The sequence below is a fragment of the Eumetopias jubatus genome, unplaced genomic scaffold (assembly GCF_037043125.1).
Source record: "Eumetopias jubatus isolate StellerSeaLion01/CBP00866 unplaced genomic scaffold, mEumJub1_p1.0 scaffold_14, whole genome shotgun sequence".
NCBI classification, from domain to species: domain Eukaryota; kingdom Metazoa; phylum Chordata; class Mammalia; order Carnivora; family Otariidae; genus Eumetopias; species Eumetopias jubatus.
In genome coordinates this window covers 34,035,174-34,056,412 of record NW_028274820.1, presented here as the reverse complement: position 1 = coordinate 34,056,412, position 21,239 = coordinate 34,035,174, and the positions used below count along the sequence as shown (strand labels likewise).

At 38.8% G+C, this 21,239-nt stretch overlaps 2 protein-coding genes across 2 annotated transcripts in view; one reads left to right on the top strand and one right to left on the bottom strand.

Annotated features, from left to right (window-relative positions):
- Window positions 1-21,239, bottom strand: part of ZNF804B (zinc finger protein 804B) — a 544,169-nt gene that overhangs the window by 501,396 nt on the left and 21,534 nt on the right. The window lies entirely within an intron of this gene.
- TEX47 (testis expressed 47) lies at window positions 3,305-4,066 on the top strand. Its single transcript, XM_028120075.1, has one exon. It carries the CDS (start codon window positions 3,305-3,307, stop codon window positions 4,064-4,066), a length of 762 nt encoding a protein of 253 aa, XP_027975876.1.

Sequence of the window (21,239 nt, the reverse complement as noted above, 5' to 3'; positions counted from 1 at the left end):
TAAAAAGTGCACATGCAGCGAAAAATCACAACTGAGCTCCCTTTTATAGGGGTAAAAAGGTAGAAAAATTGGACTGTAGGTAAGAATGGTGTCATGAAGAAGAAAATCTTACCTATGGATAAAAGGTTAATTTAAGTTTGTGCATTGAAAAAGGGCTTCTAGACATGCCCTATAAATTCTCCCACTGACTTTGAGCAAAGCCCCTGTTAGGTTACCAAACCCTACAGTTGCATGTCCCTATCTTCTCTGTTGTAATCCATTAATGTGCAGTGGAAGTGCCAGGAATCGCTGTGGACTTGGGAAGGGGAGAAGTGCCTTCTCCTAGCAGTCTACGGAGGGGAAGTAAACAGGAAAGACTTCATAAAATAAGTATCTCCTGCATTTTATGAGGCAGACATGTCACAGGTCCTACAGTTTCATGCTCTCAGTTGAACAGGTGAGGTGGAAAAACACTGAAGATAGGAGATTCTGATTATAATCCCAATAAAGAGCAAGGTCTATAATGAAATCAAGAACCTATGATAGATTTCAAAGTAAAAAGACTTAGTAACAGAACACAGCTGGCAGATAACATTTAGGAAACATGAAAAGGTAAGACGAGGGGTGTTGGCCTAGGGGACGAGCGAAAAATGTGTAACTGAGACACAAATAGGGTATTTGTAAAGGGAAATATACAGAAAATAACAGTTAAAATGTTGGCCTTTTAAATTTAAAAGGGTAGAGGTACATCCCAGGAGAAGTGTTATAAACAGGATTACAATTTAGGAGTCCTCCGTACAGAAAAAGTACGGGGCTGGAAAGTTAGTCTTTCTTTTTCTTCTTTGTCAACCCCCACAAACTAATGGTATCTGCCTTGAGCCTTAGATTGAGAAGGAGTCCAGATCCATGGCTGGCCTCAGCAGGGAAGTCTCCATGGTCAGTCAGCAATGTCAGTCACTAAGTTTGGAGGCAAGAGTGACATCAAGGACCAGCCACCTGCCCTCACAAAAGATGGTGCTAAGCTACTTGGACATGGAGGTAGAATGAGAGATCTGCATGATGAGCACAGAGCCTCAGCTTTGCCCAAAGCTGAGTGTGAGAGGGAACTGAGCAAGGCCATAAACAGAAATTTGAGAAGAAATTCAGGCAGGTCCAGAATCATAGAAACCAAGGGAGAAGAGAAGGCCATAAAGGAGGTATGGTCAACACAATCACATTCTGCAAAGCAGGAAGAAGAATGAGGCTGAGAACGACCCGTAGACTGGGCAGTGACAAGTTCCTGCGTGCCTTGGGAAAGACTGTGTCATTTCAGGGAGTGATGAAGTGAACCCTGTGAGGAATTAGTCAATGTTTATGTACCACAACCTTAAGGAATTATTAAGTCACCTCTCGGCCTCCACTTTTTGGGATAACTCATTACTGTATATCATTAAAGCCAGATCATAAGTTTGGATATCACAAACCTTAGGCGGGGGAAAGTACTGTAAGGTTGACTTTTGGGGCGCCTGGGTGGCTCAGTCATTAAGCGTCTGCCTTCAGCTCAGGTCAGGATCCCAGGGTCCTGGGATCCAGTCCTGCATCGGGCTCCCTGCTCAGCGGGAAGCCTGCTTCTCCCTCTCCCACTCCCCCTGCTTGTGTTCCCTCTTTTGCTGTCTCTCTCTCTGTGTCAAAAAATAAATAAAATCTTTAAAAAAAAAAAGGAGAGAGATACAGAAATCCTCAAAAAAGAAAAAAAGAAGTACTGTAAGGTTTACTTTTTAAAAAATTGAATAAAGGTGTTTTCTAATCTTGTTTTAAAATTATGGTTAGAGCTCACATGAATGCAATTTTAAGATATGGTATTATTAATTTTTATTGTAAAAACTAACTTAAATTTACATCAAATTAAGGAAACCTTATAGAAGAAATTTCTTAAAACAGAGTCACCCTTACACAGACTCTGACATGTGTTCTTAAAGTATTTAATTAATGCATCTCAATACCCCCTCTACCCTAGGCGGACAGAGTAGGGAGGTTGCTGAAAGCATGTTTGAATTGGGTGCAAGGTACATAACTACTTCATGCTTTAGTTGCCTCTTCCATAAATTGTGGACAAAAAGTAAAAAGAAAAGACTATGTCTAGTAAGATATTCAGGTCCCCCATCTGTCTGACTTTCAAAGGCACCTGGCAAAGAAGAAGCCATTCTAGAAAAGAAGCCCTCATTTCCTCTCCTGTGAGGCTGAGATGTCTGTTGAGATACCCTCATTAAAGGAAACAATGGCACTTGCCAGTGCGCTCTGGCCCTTTAAGACCCCGACAGCCTGATTCGCTAGGCACCATGGAAACAAGAGGGCACCGCAGCACCCAAGACACTGGCAGTTGGACAAGTAATGGAGGACAAATGGGACCTCATGGACGGGTAAAAGCAAGAAGCACTTGAAGAAAAGAAATGTTAAGATGACCTGGAGGGAAGAAAAAGAGATTGGTAAGAAGAGTAAGTGCAAAGTAACAGAATTTATTATTCGATGCCCACAACAACAACAAAAGGAAGGGAGAAGGGCCATTTCTGACATTTGTTGATAGGAAAAAAACCCCAAAGAATCAAAATTAGGTACTCTAAAAATCGAATGTTATTAGACAAGCCACAGTACTAACTTTCCGTACCCCGAGTAAAGATGGAGTAAGCCAATTAGGACTTCAGAATCCCCCAGATTTTTTTTTTTAATTTACTGACCAGTTAAATTTTTTTTTAATGGAGAATTACCATAAGATACCACTTTTTTTTTTGATTGACAAATCAAGGACAATCTGTAATTGCCATTACATATATGAAGACATTTTAATGTGATACCAATGCTACGGTGAGTGAGTGTCAGATACATTCCTGTGTGCGCGCGTGTGTGTGTGCCTGTGCACACGTGCATGTGCATAAGAGCACACGCCTGATTCAGGGAAAGGGAAGAAATTTAATATAAGTTGAAAGAGAAAATAATAATGCAAACAAAAACAGAGTTAACTTGCTGTAGATTACGTTCTTTCTTCTCCCCACTCACCAGTGTATTAAGAGTTCTTTCCTATGATGTGAATGTTATTTCACTGTAAACTTTTTAACAATCTCTATAATTTACATCTTGTTTTAACATTCTCTTTTATTTCAAAGATAGTATTGTCGATAATACTGGGAAGGGATTTTGCTACTCACTAGCATCTGACAAATAATAAACTTTTTTTTTTTTTTTCGTGAGAAGAAATAAAAGAGTTCACCACTGAAGAGGTATCCCGATAATGTGAACACTGTGCTAGGCTAAAAACTGGAATCATCGGCAAGAACAAACAGGACCCATCATGACATTCCCAGGCCGTATGGGAAAGACCAACAAAAGGACTTTTCCAGTGGAATCTCCTCTAATGCCACAAATCCCACGTGGCAATTACTTTCATCTTCAGGAAGAGAAGCAAAGACTACAGCTAAAGAAATTCCTTCTTCATAGGATGTTTCTAGTGGCCGAGATAACAGCAAACACAGAAAAAAAAGATATTGCTGACTACTATGAACAAGCATTCCAGTCGATTTTAAAACACCACCTAGGGGAAGCAGTGACAGGGTTTCTGCTGGTATATCCTACTTCTATCCTGCACATCCTTGAGAGCTCCAATGGTACGCTTTACCGAATTCTTTTGGATTATCTTAACCATCAAAAGAGAGAAGCAGAATTTTTTATCCAAGGGATGAAAATTATCGTTGTGTCCCATAACATCCCAACCAGGCTCTTCATGCAATGGCATGTTTCAGTGATAAAAGTTCCAGTCATGTATCTTGATGATGTGACACAGACACAGTCCACCGAAGAGGTCATCACAGAGTTTCTCACTCAGACCCATAAGCTAGCGCTCCATCTTTTCAAGATGGTTAAAGTGGGCGCTAAAGGACCAGGGGATAACTTGCACCAACTTGCACCTGAACTGCTCATCCCAGAACAAATGATAAAGTACTTGTGCAAATCTGAAGAGTTCATGGATCCAGACACTTTTCTAAACATATACAACAAACCCATACACGTCACTTTGGATTCCGAGGTGATATGGCCGGCTCCTACCTATTTCTAGGATTGAGAGAGATGTGGTGGGTGGGGTGCAATCTCTCAAGGAATTGGTGCTACTAAAATAAAAGAACAGGTTTTCTGAAGTAACTCTTCTTTTGAAAAAAGAAAGCACCAGAACGCCACAATATACACAAGGTAATATATTAATCTTTACAGAGGATGTTGAGCTAAACTTGAAATTAATGTTTATTCTGATATTAAGTTCAACATGTTATTTTAATAGGTGGAGGGGTTTAATAAGTTAATAATTTTTCAAATGTTAACATCATTTTGATGAAATGGCTTGTTTTTTTAAGAAAAGTATAGATAATAAAGGGCAAATTCCGATTCCGATTCTCATTCATTCTTTCTCTTTAAGATTTTATTTATTTATTTGAAAGAGAGAGAGAGAGCGCGAGCACACACAAGCAGGGAGAGCAGGAGAGGGAGAAGCAGACTCCTCACTGGGCAGGGAGCCTGACATGGGGCTTGATGCCAGAACCCTGGGATCAAGACCTAAGCTGAAGGCAGACGCTTAACCGACTGAGCCACCCAGGCGCCCCTCACTCATTCTTTCAAGAGTAAATGAACAGTAGCCACCACATAGAATCAAATTTCAGGAAAAACCAATTTGTTCTCAGAATATAAAATTTAGGGGAAAGATACCATCATTGAGTTGCTTGCAACCTATATTTAGAGGCAAGTATGTGTAAAAGTAAATATGATATGGTATGATCATTATTATAGTTAGCACTATGTAGGAAATACTTGAAGGACTAATCTCTGTGAGATATGATTCCTGAATTCAGAACACAAAACCTCAACTTTGAAAACAGTTCCAAAGCTCATATATTCTGAACTATATAATCAAGAATTCTGAGGCTATTATAAAGCTGAAGAACACAGTAGCTTTTTGAAACAACCAGAAAATACATTGTCAGAAGGCACTGTATTCTTTCATGCAAAATCATTTTTTGAGCATCCCTCACATGACAGACATTTGCCAGATGTTAGGGATATGGCAGGGTACATAGAAAACATGATTCTTGCTAACTTGTAAAACATTTATAAATGATCCCACAAAAGATATACAAATTGGTTTCTTTTCAATTTACTTCCTATAAAGCAATTAATGACGTGCAATTTCTATATGACCTATTTTAAGTTGATCCTTCCTTCACCCAGGATCAATGCTCTTATTTAAAATATTTATTTTAAATAATATAATTTATTTAAAATTATTTAAAATAGTATATTATTTGTTATTATTTAAAATAGTATAATTTATTTTAAAAAGTATCATTAGTTTAAACTATTAAATGGCATTAATATCTTGATGGCTTCAGTGATATTTATCCAAAATTATTTCAATATCTCATGAAACAGATTTAGTAGAAGAAACACTGTTTTCCATTTTATGTTTTTTTTTATTACTATTTGATTTTCAGTCTCTTTAGGGGAAAAAAAGCAATCTCAGTATACATCTCAAATTTGTCATATGCAGATAATTTGTCATCACTTGTTCCATATCAGAATCAAATTTCAGGAAAGACTGCTTCTATTTTTAAATTTTGTAATATAGATTTAGATACAGAATGGCATTTTTCATTCTTAGCTGAACTTGAAGTTCTGTTCATTTAAATTTCGTAACAGAAAGAGTATATTTTAGATTAAACATGAAGTAATTCTTCTGGTTAAGAAAGAGTATATAACTTACAAACATTTTATCAATTTAGCAAATATTAAACACCTTCTATTCATCAGTAATGTGCTATTTGCTCTGAAATGTGAAAAAGACACAGGCATCCACCCTTTGAGAATAAGTGTTCAGCAACAAAATGAATGGAAGTAAAAAATGCTTTCCAGGCAAAAAAAAAAAAAAAAAGAAAGCCATAGAGGAAAGACTTGAAGAAGTAAGCCTTGATCTAGGCTTGTGGATGTGAGGAGAGGTTGGGGAGGGCAGATGAGCATATTTACGAGAACAGAGAACAATCAAAAACAGGAAGGAGAAAATGAACCATAAGTGTTCATTAAATCAGGTAAAATTCCTTTAGGAAGGTAAATTTTGTTTGTTTGGGAAGAGTATTTTCTAAAGTTAGCTAGTGAATAGAAGTGCAGGTTACAAATAAAATTGTATATTTATCTATATAAAAGTACAGCGTATTTCCCAAAAATGGCCATGGCTAATATCACATCCCACGTGCTCTTCTTACAATGTGGCCTTAACATTCATACATATCATGGTGGCTTCTAAAGCCCCTCCCCTTAAAATCAAGCAGACCTTTGTAATTGCCTTGACCAAGAGAGTACAACAGAAGTGATCCCATGTGACCCCCCCACGGCTAGGTCATAAAAATGCTACTCACTTTACCACGATCACTTCAATGCTAGCTAGCTCTTAGATCCTAAAAATACGCTGTGAGCAATCCAAGTGATTTTCCAGAGGACATCCCCAGCCGAGGTCCCAGCCAACAGCCAGGATCACCACTAGATATGAGAGTGAGTGAAACTTCTGGTGATTCCAGACTCTAGCCTTCCAGTCAACCCTGGATTTCAAGCCAGCCCAGCTGACACTGTGTGGAGTAGTAGAGACGGTGTGTTCCCACTGAGCCCTGTCCAAATTGCAGATCTGTGAACGAGATAAACGACTGTCGTTGATTTAAGCCCCTATGTTTTAGGTGGGTGATTATGTAATAGTCTGGAACAATAATATATATATAATAGGAATAATCACATATATATGTATACATATATATGTAATTTCATATCATTTAGTTTTCATTCATCTCTGCCGCTAATATTTACTAAATACCTATTGGTAAATATTTACTAGAGGGCCAAGCACCATGCTTGTCACTGGGGATACAAGCAGCAGCTGAAAGGTGTGTATCTTCCTAGCATAGGCCTAGCACACTGCCTAGCATCGATCTTTTATTGGTCTATAATTCTTTCGTATCAGAAAGCATTATAGACCAATACGAAAAGCACTGATTGAAAATTAATTCACTAAGCCAAAGAAAAACATTAAAAATCGGAATCATTTTTGGAGGAAGTTATAGGAAAGATCTCAATGATAATATTACCGATTTACTTAGTATACTGTTAATTTACATTTGAAGGATTCTTGAAGTGTCCATTATGAAAGTAACTGGAAAAGAAGAGCAAAGAGACTCTAAATAAATCAAACTACTTATGTAGTTATTTCTCTGTTTTCGTAAGAACAGGAGAATGAGTTTATTCAAATGGAAATTACCCTTCCTAGAAGTCACATTAGGGGGGTTTCTACTTATTTTTCAGCTACAACATCCCTGCTGAAAACATTTTGTGACTTTTATGACAGATGAATGAAGAGGTTTATAAATCAAAGGGAGTTTAAATATTTTAGCTACATCTAGTATTATGACTCCCAAATAATATATACTCCAACTTGATTGGTGACCTTGATATTCAGTCTTCATTCATAAAAACATCTGTTGTTGTTGTTGTTGATTATTGCATTCACTCTCAAAGGAATATCTGCTGTCATCAAACATATTAAAAGAATGTGACACTGTCTCTAAGGGGGAACACAAATATGTTTTCAGCAACAGTTGTATTATTGAGGTTCCTATATAGCTCACTAATATCATGTCTTTAAAAGGGAAGACACATAGTCTATGTTTAGATATATTTGATAAAATGCAGAAATACTATAGTCAGACCTTACAAAGGTAATTTAATTTGATCAAGTCAAAAAAGTGTGACTTATTAAAGCTTAGGAAGACTCATAAGGTAATTCTCAACCCAATGAGAGTTACAGTTTCCTTACAATAAAACTTTCCACAAAGCTAGAGTACAGGGGCGCCTGGGTGGCTCAGTCAGTTAAGCGTCTGCCTTCAGCTCAGGTCATGATCTCAGGGTCCTGGGATCGAGCCCCACGTTGGGTTCCCTGCTCCACGGGGAGCCTGCTTCTCCCTCTCCCTTTGCCTCTCCCCCTGCTTGTGCTCTCTCACGCTATCTCTGTCACTATCTGTCTCTATCAAATAAATAAATAAAATCTTTTTAAAAAAATTAAAAATAATAAAAGCTAAAGTACAGTTAACCCAAGCAGAAAATGAGTATTTTCATACTGAACATATAACATTCAGTGTTCTTATAACAATGAACATAGAACATACAACATATACATATCCAGTGAACATATAACATTTAAACTGGTGAGGCCGGTGCCATTCTAATTCTTTTATTTTGATATGGGTATCCTCACAGAAGACTGACATGCCAAGGCTCTTATGTTCTTTTCAGAATAACCAAGGGCTTTCAGGAAGGTTATAGTTTTCATGAAGGTTAACTAAAATAATGTTATTTGGAGGAAAAAAATCCTCCCAGGGTGAATTTAAAATTTTTACTGTCTTCATCATAAGTAAAGAGGCATGTGGATTCATTCATGGAGAATTATTGCTTAATACAAATAGATTTTTACATTCAGTGACTTTCTCGTAACTTTAGTGACACAAAACCACATTTCAATTCAGTTAAACCTATCTCTAGCAGTAGAATTCCCCCAACTTCCACAAGGAAGTGGAAATGAGACAGCCTATCACCAACTTTGAGATTATTTCATAGTGTAGAAAATGATTTAATGTGGAATTAGAGTTCTCCCTCTTGTGGCCAATTATGTAAATTTCCAGATTACCTGCTGATAGGACCTATGCAGTAAACACAGTGCATAGTTTTTAAGAGAATATAAAGAGAACCCCCCAAAGCACTTTTCAAATGTCTGCTCTAATCTCCCTGTTTGACAGATAAAGATTCTGAGACCCAAAGACATGAAGTGTTTTGCCAACAATGAAAGCAAGAGTTGATTAACAGAAGTTTCCTATTTCCACTTAACTACTTTACATAATTAGTTGTGGTCATGGGTAGGGGGTCTGGATTTAATTCTGAGTGGTCTCTTCACTGCGGCACCATACCCCTCCTGTGCTCCAGCCCTCATGTAGTGCCTCCTCCGGATGTCCTCCTACATTTCCACAGGCATCTCCATCTCCATATGCTCTGTGTAGAATGCACCCCTTCCCAGCCACCACCCCTCCTTCAATCTGCTCCCCCACTTGCACTCCCTGTAACTAGAAAATGGACCACTCTCCACACAGTTGCCAAGTTAGAAACCTGAACATTGTCCCAATTTCCCCTCTTCCTTATTACACTGACAGCCAATCAATCCACCCCTTTTCCCGCAGAAAGTGTTTCTAGTTGTCTGGCCTTGTTTTTGTGCTCTCCTTAGGGATCTCCCTCACTCCCATCTCCTCTTCCTCCTGCTAATCTATATAGTATTTCTATCAGTGTTAAAAGCAGCGTAGCACAGGTTTAAGAGAGCCACCTCTGGGGACCCCTGGGGACGCCCGGGTGTTAAACCTCTGACTCCTGGTTTCCGCTCAGGTCCTGATCTCAGGGTCCTGAGATCAATCCCAGTCTTGGGCTCTGCGTGCTCAGCAGGAGCCCACTTGGGACTCTCTCTCCCTCTCCCTCTGCAACCTCCCTCATTTGCTCTCTCTCAAATAAGTAAATCTTTAATTTAAAAAAAGAGAGAGGGCCACCTCTGCTATCCAATTTCTGTGTTGAAACCTGGCTCAAGAACTTGGAGAGCCGTATTTCATTTCTTCACCTCTTGACACCTTAGACTCCTCACCTACAAAGAGAGCGTGATAACAGTATCTACATTATAAGATTGATTATAATCAATAACATATTGATTATATCAATATATTGATATAGCGATATCAATACTCCCGGCATATAGTAAGCACTCAACAAATGTCATTCCTCCCATCAAAATACTTCAATGGCTTCTATTTCACCTCCAGGATAAAAAACAAAATTCTATCATGATCTGCAAAGCTTTGACTCCTAATATTCCTCCACTCCGTCTTTATCCTCTTTCCTCTCACTTCTCTTAGCAAAATTCTGCCTATTGATCAAATTATATTTCCTCTGTGAAGCCTGGCAAACTCAAGAAACCCACACTGTATGTGGTACTCAACCACATTCTAGCAATTCTTCTATTGTAAGGCTGTTGTCTATTTTCACACCCCTTTCCCTGCCAGCGACTTGTAAGCTATTACTCTGGGATTTGGGGTATTCAGATCTTCAGTGTCTCATTTTTAAAAAGAGGCTGTTAAAATATCTCTAAGAATTTTCCCATAAAGTTAATTTTACTTCCATCAGAATGGTTGTGAAATGTCAATATATTAAAATGGTCCTATGTAATTGATCAGGTTTGGGTCATTGTCCATGGAGCTCTTTAAAATAGCAAGTGAAAATATAACGGTTGTACCTTATGTGAAGTTTTCTGTTTTACCCACATATTAATTTCTTCCACTTTAATTTGGAAGGATACTAAGAATATCTTCTGGAAGTGATTCAGCGGAACTTTTATACTTATGTATTACTATTCACTGAGCCAAGTATAGGAACTCATTCCCAATTCATTGGATTAAAAATAAAAATACTCTTTCCTATTGGAGCATCTGAGCAAGCTACTAGTAAGGTATACAACCTTTATTCCATATTCTAAAGATGTTTTCTTTATGTTCTTCAAATCCTTTTTTTACCTGCCACACTCACCTGTTCTTTGAGAGATATGTGCTTAATAAGGCTAATATTTATTATGTATCTCGTCTTAGGTTATTATAAAAGTGAAAATTTGCTTCCATTTTAGTTATGCACTTCACATTTCTAATCTCATTCTAAAGTACTAAGCCATTTTTAAAAATACTATTTATAAAAGAGTGCATTAAATGTAAAGCCTTGATTTATTGAGGAAAAAATAAATGTCTGAATACTGTACACATTTACATTTTACCAAAATGCATTCTAGTGTAATGACATCCTGAGGGATCTCTCCCACTCATCTCTCACCTTCCTCCTCTCTCTCTTGTTTTTACTAGACTCAGTTTATACTAGACTTTGCTTTTTGAAAGCACAAATAATAAACTACTCTACAACAAGGTTTATTTCATCATAGATAAAACTACACACCTTGTAGTATTTTGATTCATCGATTCTTCACTTTCTATCCTCTATAGTGACAATTCTTGAGCACGTAACTGTTCCACCAAAATCAAAATGACAAAATGAAAAGAACATTGAAGTGAGATGACTGACTCTTGTTATGTACTCCATTACCAACTCATTAGGTGGCCCCAAACAAGTAATTTTTTTCTTTTGGGGTCTCCGTTCATCTACATCGTAGAACCTCTGAGCATTATAAAGAAGTCCATGAAGCCCTTGAACTGTATCCAGAAATGTGTCTCAAAAGAAAGACATGTTGTCTTAGAATCAGGCAGGAGGACAGGATTAAGATGTTTGTATTAAAATTTTGAGGGGCTCCTAGGTGGTTCAGTCGGTTGGGCGTCTGCCTTCGGCTTGGGTCATGATCCCAGGGTTCTGGGATAGAGCCCTGCATTGTGCTCTCTGCTCAGTGGGGAGCCTGCTTCTCCCTCTCCCTCTGCCTGCCACTCTGCCTACTTGTGCTCTCTCTCTCTCTCTCTCTCTCTCTATCAAATAAATAAATAAAATCTTAAATAAAATAAAATATTGAAGGCTGATGTCTGAATGAATGAATATCTTGAATTCACCGACCCTATCAGAAAGTACCTGTGGGCAATACCAACATTTTCCTTTAAAAAGTCTATCCTGGATGCATTCATTTTAGTGCAAAGATGAATGGGAAATCAAAAAGCCAGAAATCTGTATGTTAGATTATGACACCTAAATAGCATGCTTGGGTAGCACTCTAACATCAGGAGACACAGAGAAGAGAGGGACATTTTTCTTTAAGGCTGATGGGAAGCTACTGAAGATTTTAAGCAGGGCATAATAAGACTGGTTTGGCTGTTGAGTGGAGAATGGACTGGCAGGGGACATGTTGGTGCAGATAGGCTCCTTAGGAAGTTGGCAAGGGGTGATAATAGATAGAACCAGATTAATGACTGTGGAAATGGATCTAAGGGGACCAATTTGAAAGATAATCAGGAGGTAAATAAACATAGGTTATGAGGGAGAGAAACGTGTCAAACATTTTAGATTTCTAGTTTTTACAACAAGATGCTACCATTCCTGAGGTAGGAAATATATGAGGAGTATAGAGTTTGTAAAGTAAAATGGGCTTTCCATTACTGATATATGACAGCTACGTCAGGTTGGAATAATTTTTGATACTTCCATCACTAATACCTTTAGAGGAGGTATAGAGAACATGCAACATACTAAATCTCATACTTTGTTGAAATGGCTAAGTACTAAATACACATTTTCTGATGTAAGTAAGTAACTTCCAGGAAACTCAAAACACTTTGATAAGTTAGAATAAATTAAGCTAAAGGAGAGATTGTCCCAATGATAATCCTGAGTCTGATAGTCACCATCACAGCTCCCCTTAACATTGTATCTGTATTCAGTGGAGCCAAATACGAAATCAGCAGCACTTACTGAGCTCAATTCCTTCCATTAGTCAAATAAAAGTCATTCAAAACATTACTAATTATTTACTGAGTGTCACATACATTTACTGAAGGTCATGCCACTGTCATTTATTGATGTGTAGTCATGTGTTAAGGGCACAAACACATAAAAGCCTCCATAGGGCCCTTCCCAAATTCATTGATACATTATTTATTCCATTTGCAATAAAAATTTAGGTAAAAAGGTGTCCTTAGGCATTCTATTGAAATGTTTTGCCCTCTGTTTCTCTCAGCTGGTTGTAGGACAACATGATACACCTTGAATTGTATTCTCTTTCTGAATTTAATCATTCAGCAAGTGTGAACTGAAAAACTGTGTCAAATGCTTTATCAGGCATGGGGGCTTGGGGGTACAATGCAATAAGTATAATTTCTACCTTAGAGAGTATGCAGTCTCTATCTCCCTCTACCCCAGACACATAAAAAAATTAAACAGTTATAATTATAGTAATTATATTAATTAATATATTATATAATAATATATATTTATTAGCAATGGCTTCCTAAATTTACCTAGTGTAGAGGATTAGGGGATGCCTCTCAGGGAAGACAGACACAAGGATTTCTGGAAGTTGCATAGAACTGAGCCAAAATAAAAGGCAAGGAGTAGGAAGGGAGTGTTTCTGGTGGAGGATATATTTATGTATACTTGATCAGAGGGATGTGCTAACACCCAAAGGCAAGAAGAGCCATACTGTGCTGGGAGATGTGAAAGAATATCAATAAGGCAGGACTTGAAAAACAAATGGAATCATAAGAGATGAGATTGGACAGCTAGGCATGGGACCAGATTACACAGACACTTAGAGCTACATCAGCACCATGACTTCACCTCAAGTGAAAGGGGACACAGTTTTGTTTTAATCAGAGAAATGCCATGATTAGATATGCATTATAGAAGACCCAGTTTGAATTGGGAGAAGAGATGAGAAGGGTACTTGGCAACGAGGCTGGACAGACTCACCAGAACGAGATGATAGGATGTCTGTACAATGATAATGACAAGAACAGAAGGCACGTGCCATTCCCAAAGACAGACAATACTGGAAGAACAGTAGCTTGGGGATGTGCAGGCAGTAAGAGGAAGTTTTCCATTTTGAACATGCTGAATCTGAGGTGTCTGCAAAGCATCAACGTTAAACCATCCAGTAGAGCTTTGGATATATTCTCCGAAGTGATGGAGATGGGTCTGGTGGAGATAAAGACTGGACATCATCACAGATGACTGAGGATTCAGGAGTGATCCTCTCGCCCAGCACAAGTCGATGGTGAAGAGAGAAGACAGTCTACCTCAGAACCCTGAGGAATGCTATGGGAAGAACAGGGACCCACAAAGAAGTTGAAGAAGACATTGTTTAAATCACCCAGAAGCAGAGAAAGCAGAGCAGATCAGGCAGTGACATGGAAGCCAAAGGAAAAGAACAATTTATTTTAAAAGAGAGTAACCAACAGTACCCAACCAGATCAGTGGTAACTTGGAAAGAGTGACGTACACAGTATATCGGAGACAGAAGGAGATCGTGAAGGTTGAGTGAGGAAAGAGAACAAAGTATAAAGAACATTTCTATAAGCTTGGCTGTTGAGTTAGTTCTTAGTGAATTTGCAGAGTCAGTTTGGGAATGCACAGGGCCCTCTGGAGATGTTAAAGTTTTTACTAAGAGGAAGACCAGTAGTTTATTCTGGTTTCAAGAAAGGAATCTGCCCTCTTATGTGAGATTAAACATCCAATCATGGACCAAGGAGAGAAGAGCTGTACCCAGTTTTGAATGGCAAAGAGCTGGTCTTGTACCTTAAAGGTCCTCAGGTGACAGTCTGTACAGTTCTGGAACAGAATGATTGCTCAGTAAACATTTGTTTAGATAAATGCACTAATCTCTGGGAGAAATCTAGCTTTGCAGAAAGTGACTTTATAATATTCATGAGCTCTGGGGCTCCTGGGTAGCTCAGTTGGTTAGGTGGCCATCTCTTGATTTCAGCTCAGGTCATGATCTCGGGTCCTGGGATCGAGCCCCACATCAGGCTCCACCCTCAGTGGGGAGTCTGCCTCAAGATTCTCTCTCTCCCCTTGCCCCTTGTGCCACACATGCTCACTCTCCACCTCTCTCTAAAATAAATAAATGAATCTTTAAAAAAAGTATGTGCTCTAATGTTACAGCTCAAACTTTGGGTTATTCCATTGGTATTTCCACGGTCAAACTTTTAGAGTTGATTGCAAATTATGCCATGTCCTTTATCTACTTTATGGATCAACCCCATCGCATTTGTAAATTTTGCTCTGGCCATTATCCAGAGTGCTTCCTCCTTTGCCCAGTGAGGGCAAGCTAGGAAATTGCAAATTACAATCAAATCCCAATTTTCCAAACTAATGATTTTAAAGAGCAATAATGCATAATCTAAAATGATGGTGAATTCATGAACCATTTATCTCTGTAATGTATATTCATTAAATCTGACTATAAGTACATCCTATATGTCTTTCATAATGAAATTATAAAGCATTTCAACTGAAATGGCTCAAGAGGGCTTGCAGGCTTTTCCAATTCCTCTAGTCCTGCTTCCTACTACATCCTATTGTTTCTGTCACCTTTCATGCTTAGGTGACTCATTAAAATAAACTAACATGCCATGATTTTTCCTTTTTAGGATGGGGAGATAATAAGCAGCATTTCCTTATTATTGCTGCCATCTGCTTTAGCTGTATTTCTCCATTTCTGTCCCTCTGAAAAGTTTCATTCACAGGAGTGAAGGGACTAGTATAATGAACCTGTATATCCATCCCCCACCTACGACAACTATCAGCATCTCTTTTTAAAATTTGCTCTTTGTTAAGTGACATGACTATGATCTCTCTGACATATTATAGACCAAGAAAGGACACAAATATGAGAACTAGAAGGAGTTTCAGACACTGTCTATTGCAACCTCATCCCTTGGTTACAAAAATGGACAGTTGAGGCTCAAAGCACAGCACTGAATGATGATAAGAGGAGAACTAGACATCATCATCCACGTCTTGCTTATCGCTTTGGGTAGAATCAAGACTACATCTCTACTGCCTTATTCTTGGTACAGAATATTTCCAAAAACTCACATGTTACTAAATCCTATTTTCCATCATCTTACAAACCACAAGCTACAAGCAAAAACTTAAAGTGTTTTAAAGTCTGGCATATTAGGCACATGATTATTGGGTTGATATTTTAGGAGTGAGCAGCTGAGTGATGGACTGTAAGAAGCAAAGAAAGTCCTCACCTTGGTTGTTTCTCAACCAGGACATCATCCATGCATGTACTTCGTATTTATCTTTTTTTATGGGATGCTTTCAGGAATACCACACACAAGGGAAGGTAATTACCGGTTTGACATTTTCACTTTTGATCTTCTTGCACAAGCAGCAAATGTTTTTGGATACTGAAAGATGTTTAGGGCTTTCAGATAATACTAAGTTGAAATGAGTGTAATGTTTTCCTGAAGAATCCTCTCGTCCATAAAAATTGCTTTGTGGGATAATTCTTCTGAGGGCCATTAACTAATGTCTGCTGCTAAAGATGTTGACTCAGGGTAGCGTGCCATGTCAGAGATATTGGAAACCCAGAGCTTACAGGCAAGCACATTCTGCTAATAGAACTGCCACTTCTTCTCTCTGGCACTACCTGGTTCCTCTTGCTAATATTAATCAAATGATACTTGTATAAGCACAAACAATTAGTTTACAAATGACAAGAAGACAATGTTTCCCCCTTCACATCATAGAAGAGACACCAAAATACCTCTTTGATGAAGATAACTCCCAGTTGATTAACAGGAATAAAATGCTTGCATAAATAGAATTACATGTGCATATATGGAATAGTATTATGGGTTAGACATATTAGTACACACACACACACACATACGCACACACACACGAGTATATACACAACTCTCTTAACCCAAACTAGAGAAACCAATTCAGATTCATAAAACTGCTCCCAATCAAGTGGGAGAACCAGGGATTTAACTATCATCGTTTAACAGTACAGTACAAGAAAGTCCTTTTGTATAAATAATGGAGATCATTTCTCTACCCGTTATGTCCTCCCCACCTCCTCTCTGATTCCCATCTGAGAAGCTGCTGGTGCATCTTTCCCAGAGTGTCTCCTCCCATAGCTCCTGGTGTGGGCCACAGACTGAGTAGCCCTGCCCCCCTCTCTCCCACCCAATCTCTCTCTCTCCCCCTGCACCATTACATGTGTGCACATGCGCACGCACGCGTGTGCACACACACACACACACACACACACACACACACACACACACACAGGCTGGACCAGTCATTATCTATCAGAGGCAGCAAGAACCCATCTGTAAAGCAGCAAATGGTGAATCTGAGATAAGAAACAGATGAAATATCTGGAAAGACCAGAGACAGTCACCTCAACCCCAGATTGCATTTCCCAGCCCTGACTGAGGCCCTAACATTTTCTATCCATGAATCTTTCCACTAACCAATGCTTCTCTCTTGCTTAAGTTAGTTAAAGTGCTTTGGGGGCTTTTTTTTTTTTTCTTTGAAGCAAACACAAAATTTCTTAGCAGCCTGACATGGTTTTCAAAGCAACCTACTCACACATAGTACAGAGTTCTAGATTTCATATTAGAAGATTCGTGTTTGAATCTCTTATTTTCTGCTAGCTAACTGTGATGTTAGGAAAGTTATTAACCTCTCTGAGCCTCAGTTTTGTTGCCTGTAAACTGAATGAGCAGCCAATATGAAATGAGATAAATCATACATGAAAATAACCAGTAACCCAGGAAGCGCTTATTGAATTCATCACAGAGTTTAGAGTATGCTGTGCAAGTCTGCAGTTTCCATAATGCAGTTATGACAATAAGCTTTGTGACAAGGACATAAGATGGTCTGAATTCTGACCAGCAGCCTAGGGAGACCTCAGGGATGTCAGGCCAATTAGTCAAGCTGCTGATACATAATGCTTCTGCAGCAAGGCTCCAGTAGTCTAGAGATCTTCCAGAAAATCCCCTAGCAGGATAAAACACAGGGTAGGTCCTTCAGCTGGCTTTTGCTCCTGCTCTTAATATCCTCAGGAAGAATCTGAGCTATAATTTGATAAATGCTTAAATGATGATTCAGACAACTGGACTCTGATCAGTTATTTAACTTTTATTAATATGTGTTATGAATACCCTGCTTATATTCTTCAATAATAATGTGAACATTAGAAAATCACTCACCACTGTAATTAAATGGTTTGATATACTTATGAAGGGATTTATTATTATTTTTAAAAACTCAAATTCTAATAAGATGAAAATGGATTTATGTCGGTTTTATGAGTTTTCTTTCTCTTATATGTTTCTAAGAAGAAATTGGTTGCTTAATCACATATACCTGAGGGAATAAAGTAATAACACCATTATGCCTTGTCACCTGATGTACATAAATTGATTTTTAATATTCATCCTTATGAGCAGAATTAGTGTAAGATAAAATAAGAAAAAGTACATAATAATAAAGGAAGCAAATAAACATTTTTATATCCTCCTATGAAGAGACATAATTTGGGGTTTTCACCTTGAAAAATTACATTATCTATAATTTACATGAGATAAAAAATATTTAAAATACCTGCTTCCCTTTGGAAGTGTTATGCATTCATTGCGTCTTTGGGTTTTTGGAAAATGCCTTTATAGGCATTATTACTGCCAATAATAAGAGTTTTCACCATTAGTTTTTTACTAAAGTCTGAACATTAGTTAATTATACGCACACATCAACCACTGTACACATGGATAGTTTGCCAAAGTTCTACCTGTTATTGTGCCATGTGTGCAGAAACACACATTTTACATTTACTTGAACTTTATATTTTCATTTCGACCCACTGTAAGCAACTAAGATTTGATGAATGAATAAAAGAATGACCAAGGGGACAGTTTGATTGAGTGTCTACTACACTGCAGACCCTGGATGAAGAAGACACAGATCCTATCGTCAGAGACTCAAAGAAGGAGAGACAGATATGTGAACCAACAATTGAAATGGCATTAGGTGGTAATAAAGGAATGTGAAAATCATCCTGGTGGCACACAGAGAGAAGCATCAGTTCTCCATGAAGTCGTCTCACACCTGAGCCTTGGAATCTGAAGGTCCTGGATCCAAGCCCAAGCTCTCTCTGCCATTCAGTGGTTGTGAAATGGGGAGCCTCATCTCATCTGCAAGATGGAAGACAGTAATGCCTACATCTTAAAATCGTTTTAGAGATTAAATAAAAGACAATGTGTGAAAGGCTTGTTTCAGCCTAGTATGTCCGACATAAAATGAGTGCTTTTAACCTGTTACTGTGACTGCAAACTGAGAATTAGGGAGGTGTTTAGAACAACAGGGAAGCTTCTTGGAGTCATCCCCAACAGTTACCAGTGGAAAAAGGAGAGGACAGAGCGTGCACAAATTACAAAACCTTCCTCAGCCTCTGAGTCACAAATCAAGGCAGGATTGGTGAGTGGCCACTGGTTCACTAATTTCACACTGTTAATGTGAACAGCACACTCACAGGCACCCTGTTTAAAGGGCGCATCCAAGCCTTCACCCACCTCAGCATTTTGATTCCATCCAAGCTAGTCCAGGGACCTGAAATCTGCAGGGTAACCCCATTTAGAAATAACTGATGTGGGGCGCCTGGGTGGCTCAGTCAGTTAAGCGACTGCCTTCGGCTCAGGTCATGATCCCAGGGTCCTGGGACTGAGTCCCGCATCGGGCTCCCTGCTCCGCGGGGGGGCCTGCTTCTCCCTCTCCCTCTCCCCCTGCTCGTGTTCCCTCTCTCGTTGTCAATCTCTCTGTCAAATAAATAAATAAAATCTTTAAAAATAAAAGAAATAATGGATGAAGCTGAGCTCTGCAGGCCATTCTAGCTTGATTTTACTACAAGTAAACAAATTGCCATATTTGACTTGTAACTTAGCAGTCTTATTGTTCAACTTTATATTCTGGAATCAGGAGAAAGTGACACATATACACACACAAAAGTACTTACTATTGATTACATTTAAATCAGCCACCTTGATGGCCTTTGTCTAGGATATTTACAAATTTGAACCCCAAGTTTTGAAAAATGAACCATAATCACAAAGATCAGAACTGTCCTCTTCTAGGACATTTGTCAGGCAGGTTTATTTCTACAGTGTGTTTTTTCCCTTCTAGACTATAAATTCCACTGAAGCAGACGACATGGGCACCTGATTTGCATCGGTACCTCCACCAGCTCACACAATGCCAGACACGGTTAATCAAGAAGCATTTTATTTTCAGAAAAATGGAAAACGCTTGCCTTCCTTGGCAGGAGGCAGGAGTGGTGGAAGAGGTGCAAGGCAGGGGTAAGACTGGAAAAATATTTAGGAAGTAAAATGAGCGGACATACCAATCTGATGAGGGATTAAAGGAAAACACTCAAGTTTCGAGCCTACAGTGTTGGATAAAGATGATGTCCCAGGGCCGCCTGAGTGGCTCAGTGGTTAAGCGTCTGCCTTTGGCTCAGGTCATGATCCCAGGGTCCTGGAATCAAGCCCCACATCGGGCTCCCTGCTCAGCGGGAGGCCTGCTTCTCCCTCTCCCATTCCCCCTGCTTGTGTTCCCTCTCTCAGCGCTGTCTTTCTCTCTGTCAAATAAATAAGTAAAAAATCTTAAAAAAATAAATAAATAAAGATGATGTCCCTAACCAAGGAAGAACACACTGGATGGAAGATTCATTCAGTTTTAGAGATTATGTGTTTGAGAGGCCTATGAGAGAGAACAACCAGTGAATAACTACAGAGGTATATGAACCTAAAATTCTGTAAGCAGAATAATGGCCCCCATCGATGCCCGTAATCAAATTCTCAGAACCTATAAATGCTATCTTACATGTCAAAAGGGACTTTGCAGATATGATTAAAACTAAGAACCCTGAGGGGAGGAGAGGAGCCTGGCTAGATAGACACAATCTAATCACAGGAGTCCTTTAAAGCAAAGGGTTTTTTCCTGCTGCAGAGAATCAGAGATAGGGTAGCAGGAGAAGAATTTGTTGGCTTTAAAAATGGAGATGGGTAGCCCTGAGCCAAGGAACATAGGCAAATTCTAAAAGCTAGAGAAGGCAAGGAAACAGATTTTGCCTTAAATTCTCCAGATAGGAAGACAGCCCTGCCTATACCTTGATTTTAGTCCAGTGAGATCTCTGTGGGACTTACAGAGCTAAAGATTAATAAATGTGTTGTTTTATGCCATTAAGTTTATGGTAATTTGTTAAAGCAATAGGAAACTATATACATTAGGTCTGGGTAGAACAGAAACATTTGGATCCATTCTTTGGATTTCTGTATAAGAGATATAAAACAATTTCTTTCATGAGTTAATGCTCCTCCCTCCTAGTTTCTGCAATCTCAGAGCATGTGGTGTAAATGCAGTGCCGGGTATTTCTCTGTTGTTGATCAGTTCTACTTTTCACCATTCCTACTCTTTTCTGCAACTGGAAGCCAGAAAGCTACAGCTGACCCTTGCACAATGCAGGGCTTAGGGCTGCCAACCCCATGCAGTCAAAAATCTATATAACTTTTGACTCCCCCAAACTGTAATGACTCCTAATCCACTGTTGACCAAAAGCCTTACTGATAACATAAACAGTCAATTAACACATATTTTGTATGTTCTATGTATTATATACTGTATCC

Coding starts and splice junctions, on each gene's coding strand:
- TEX47 (XM_028120075.1), top strand. CDS start 3,305: ATGACATTCCCAGGCCGTATGGGAAAGACCAACAAAAGGACTTTTCCA.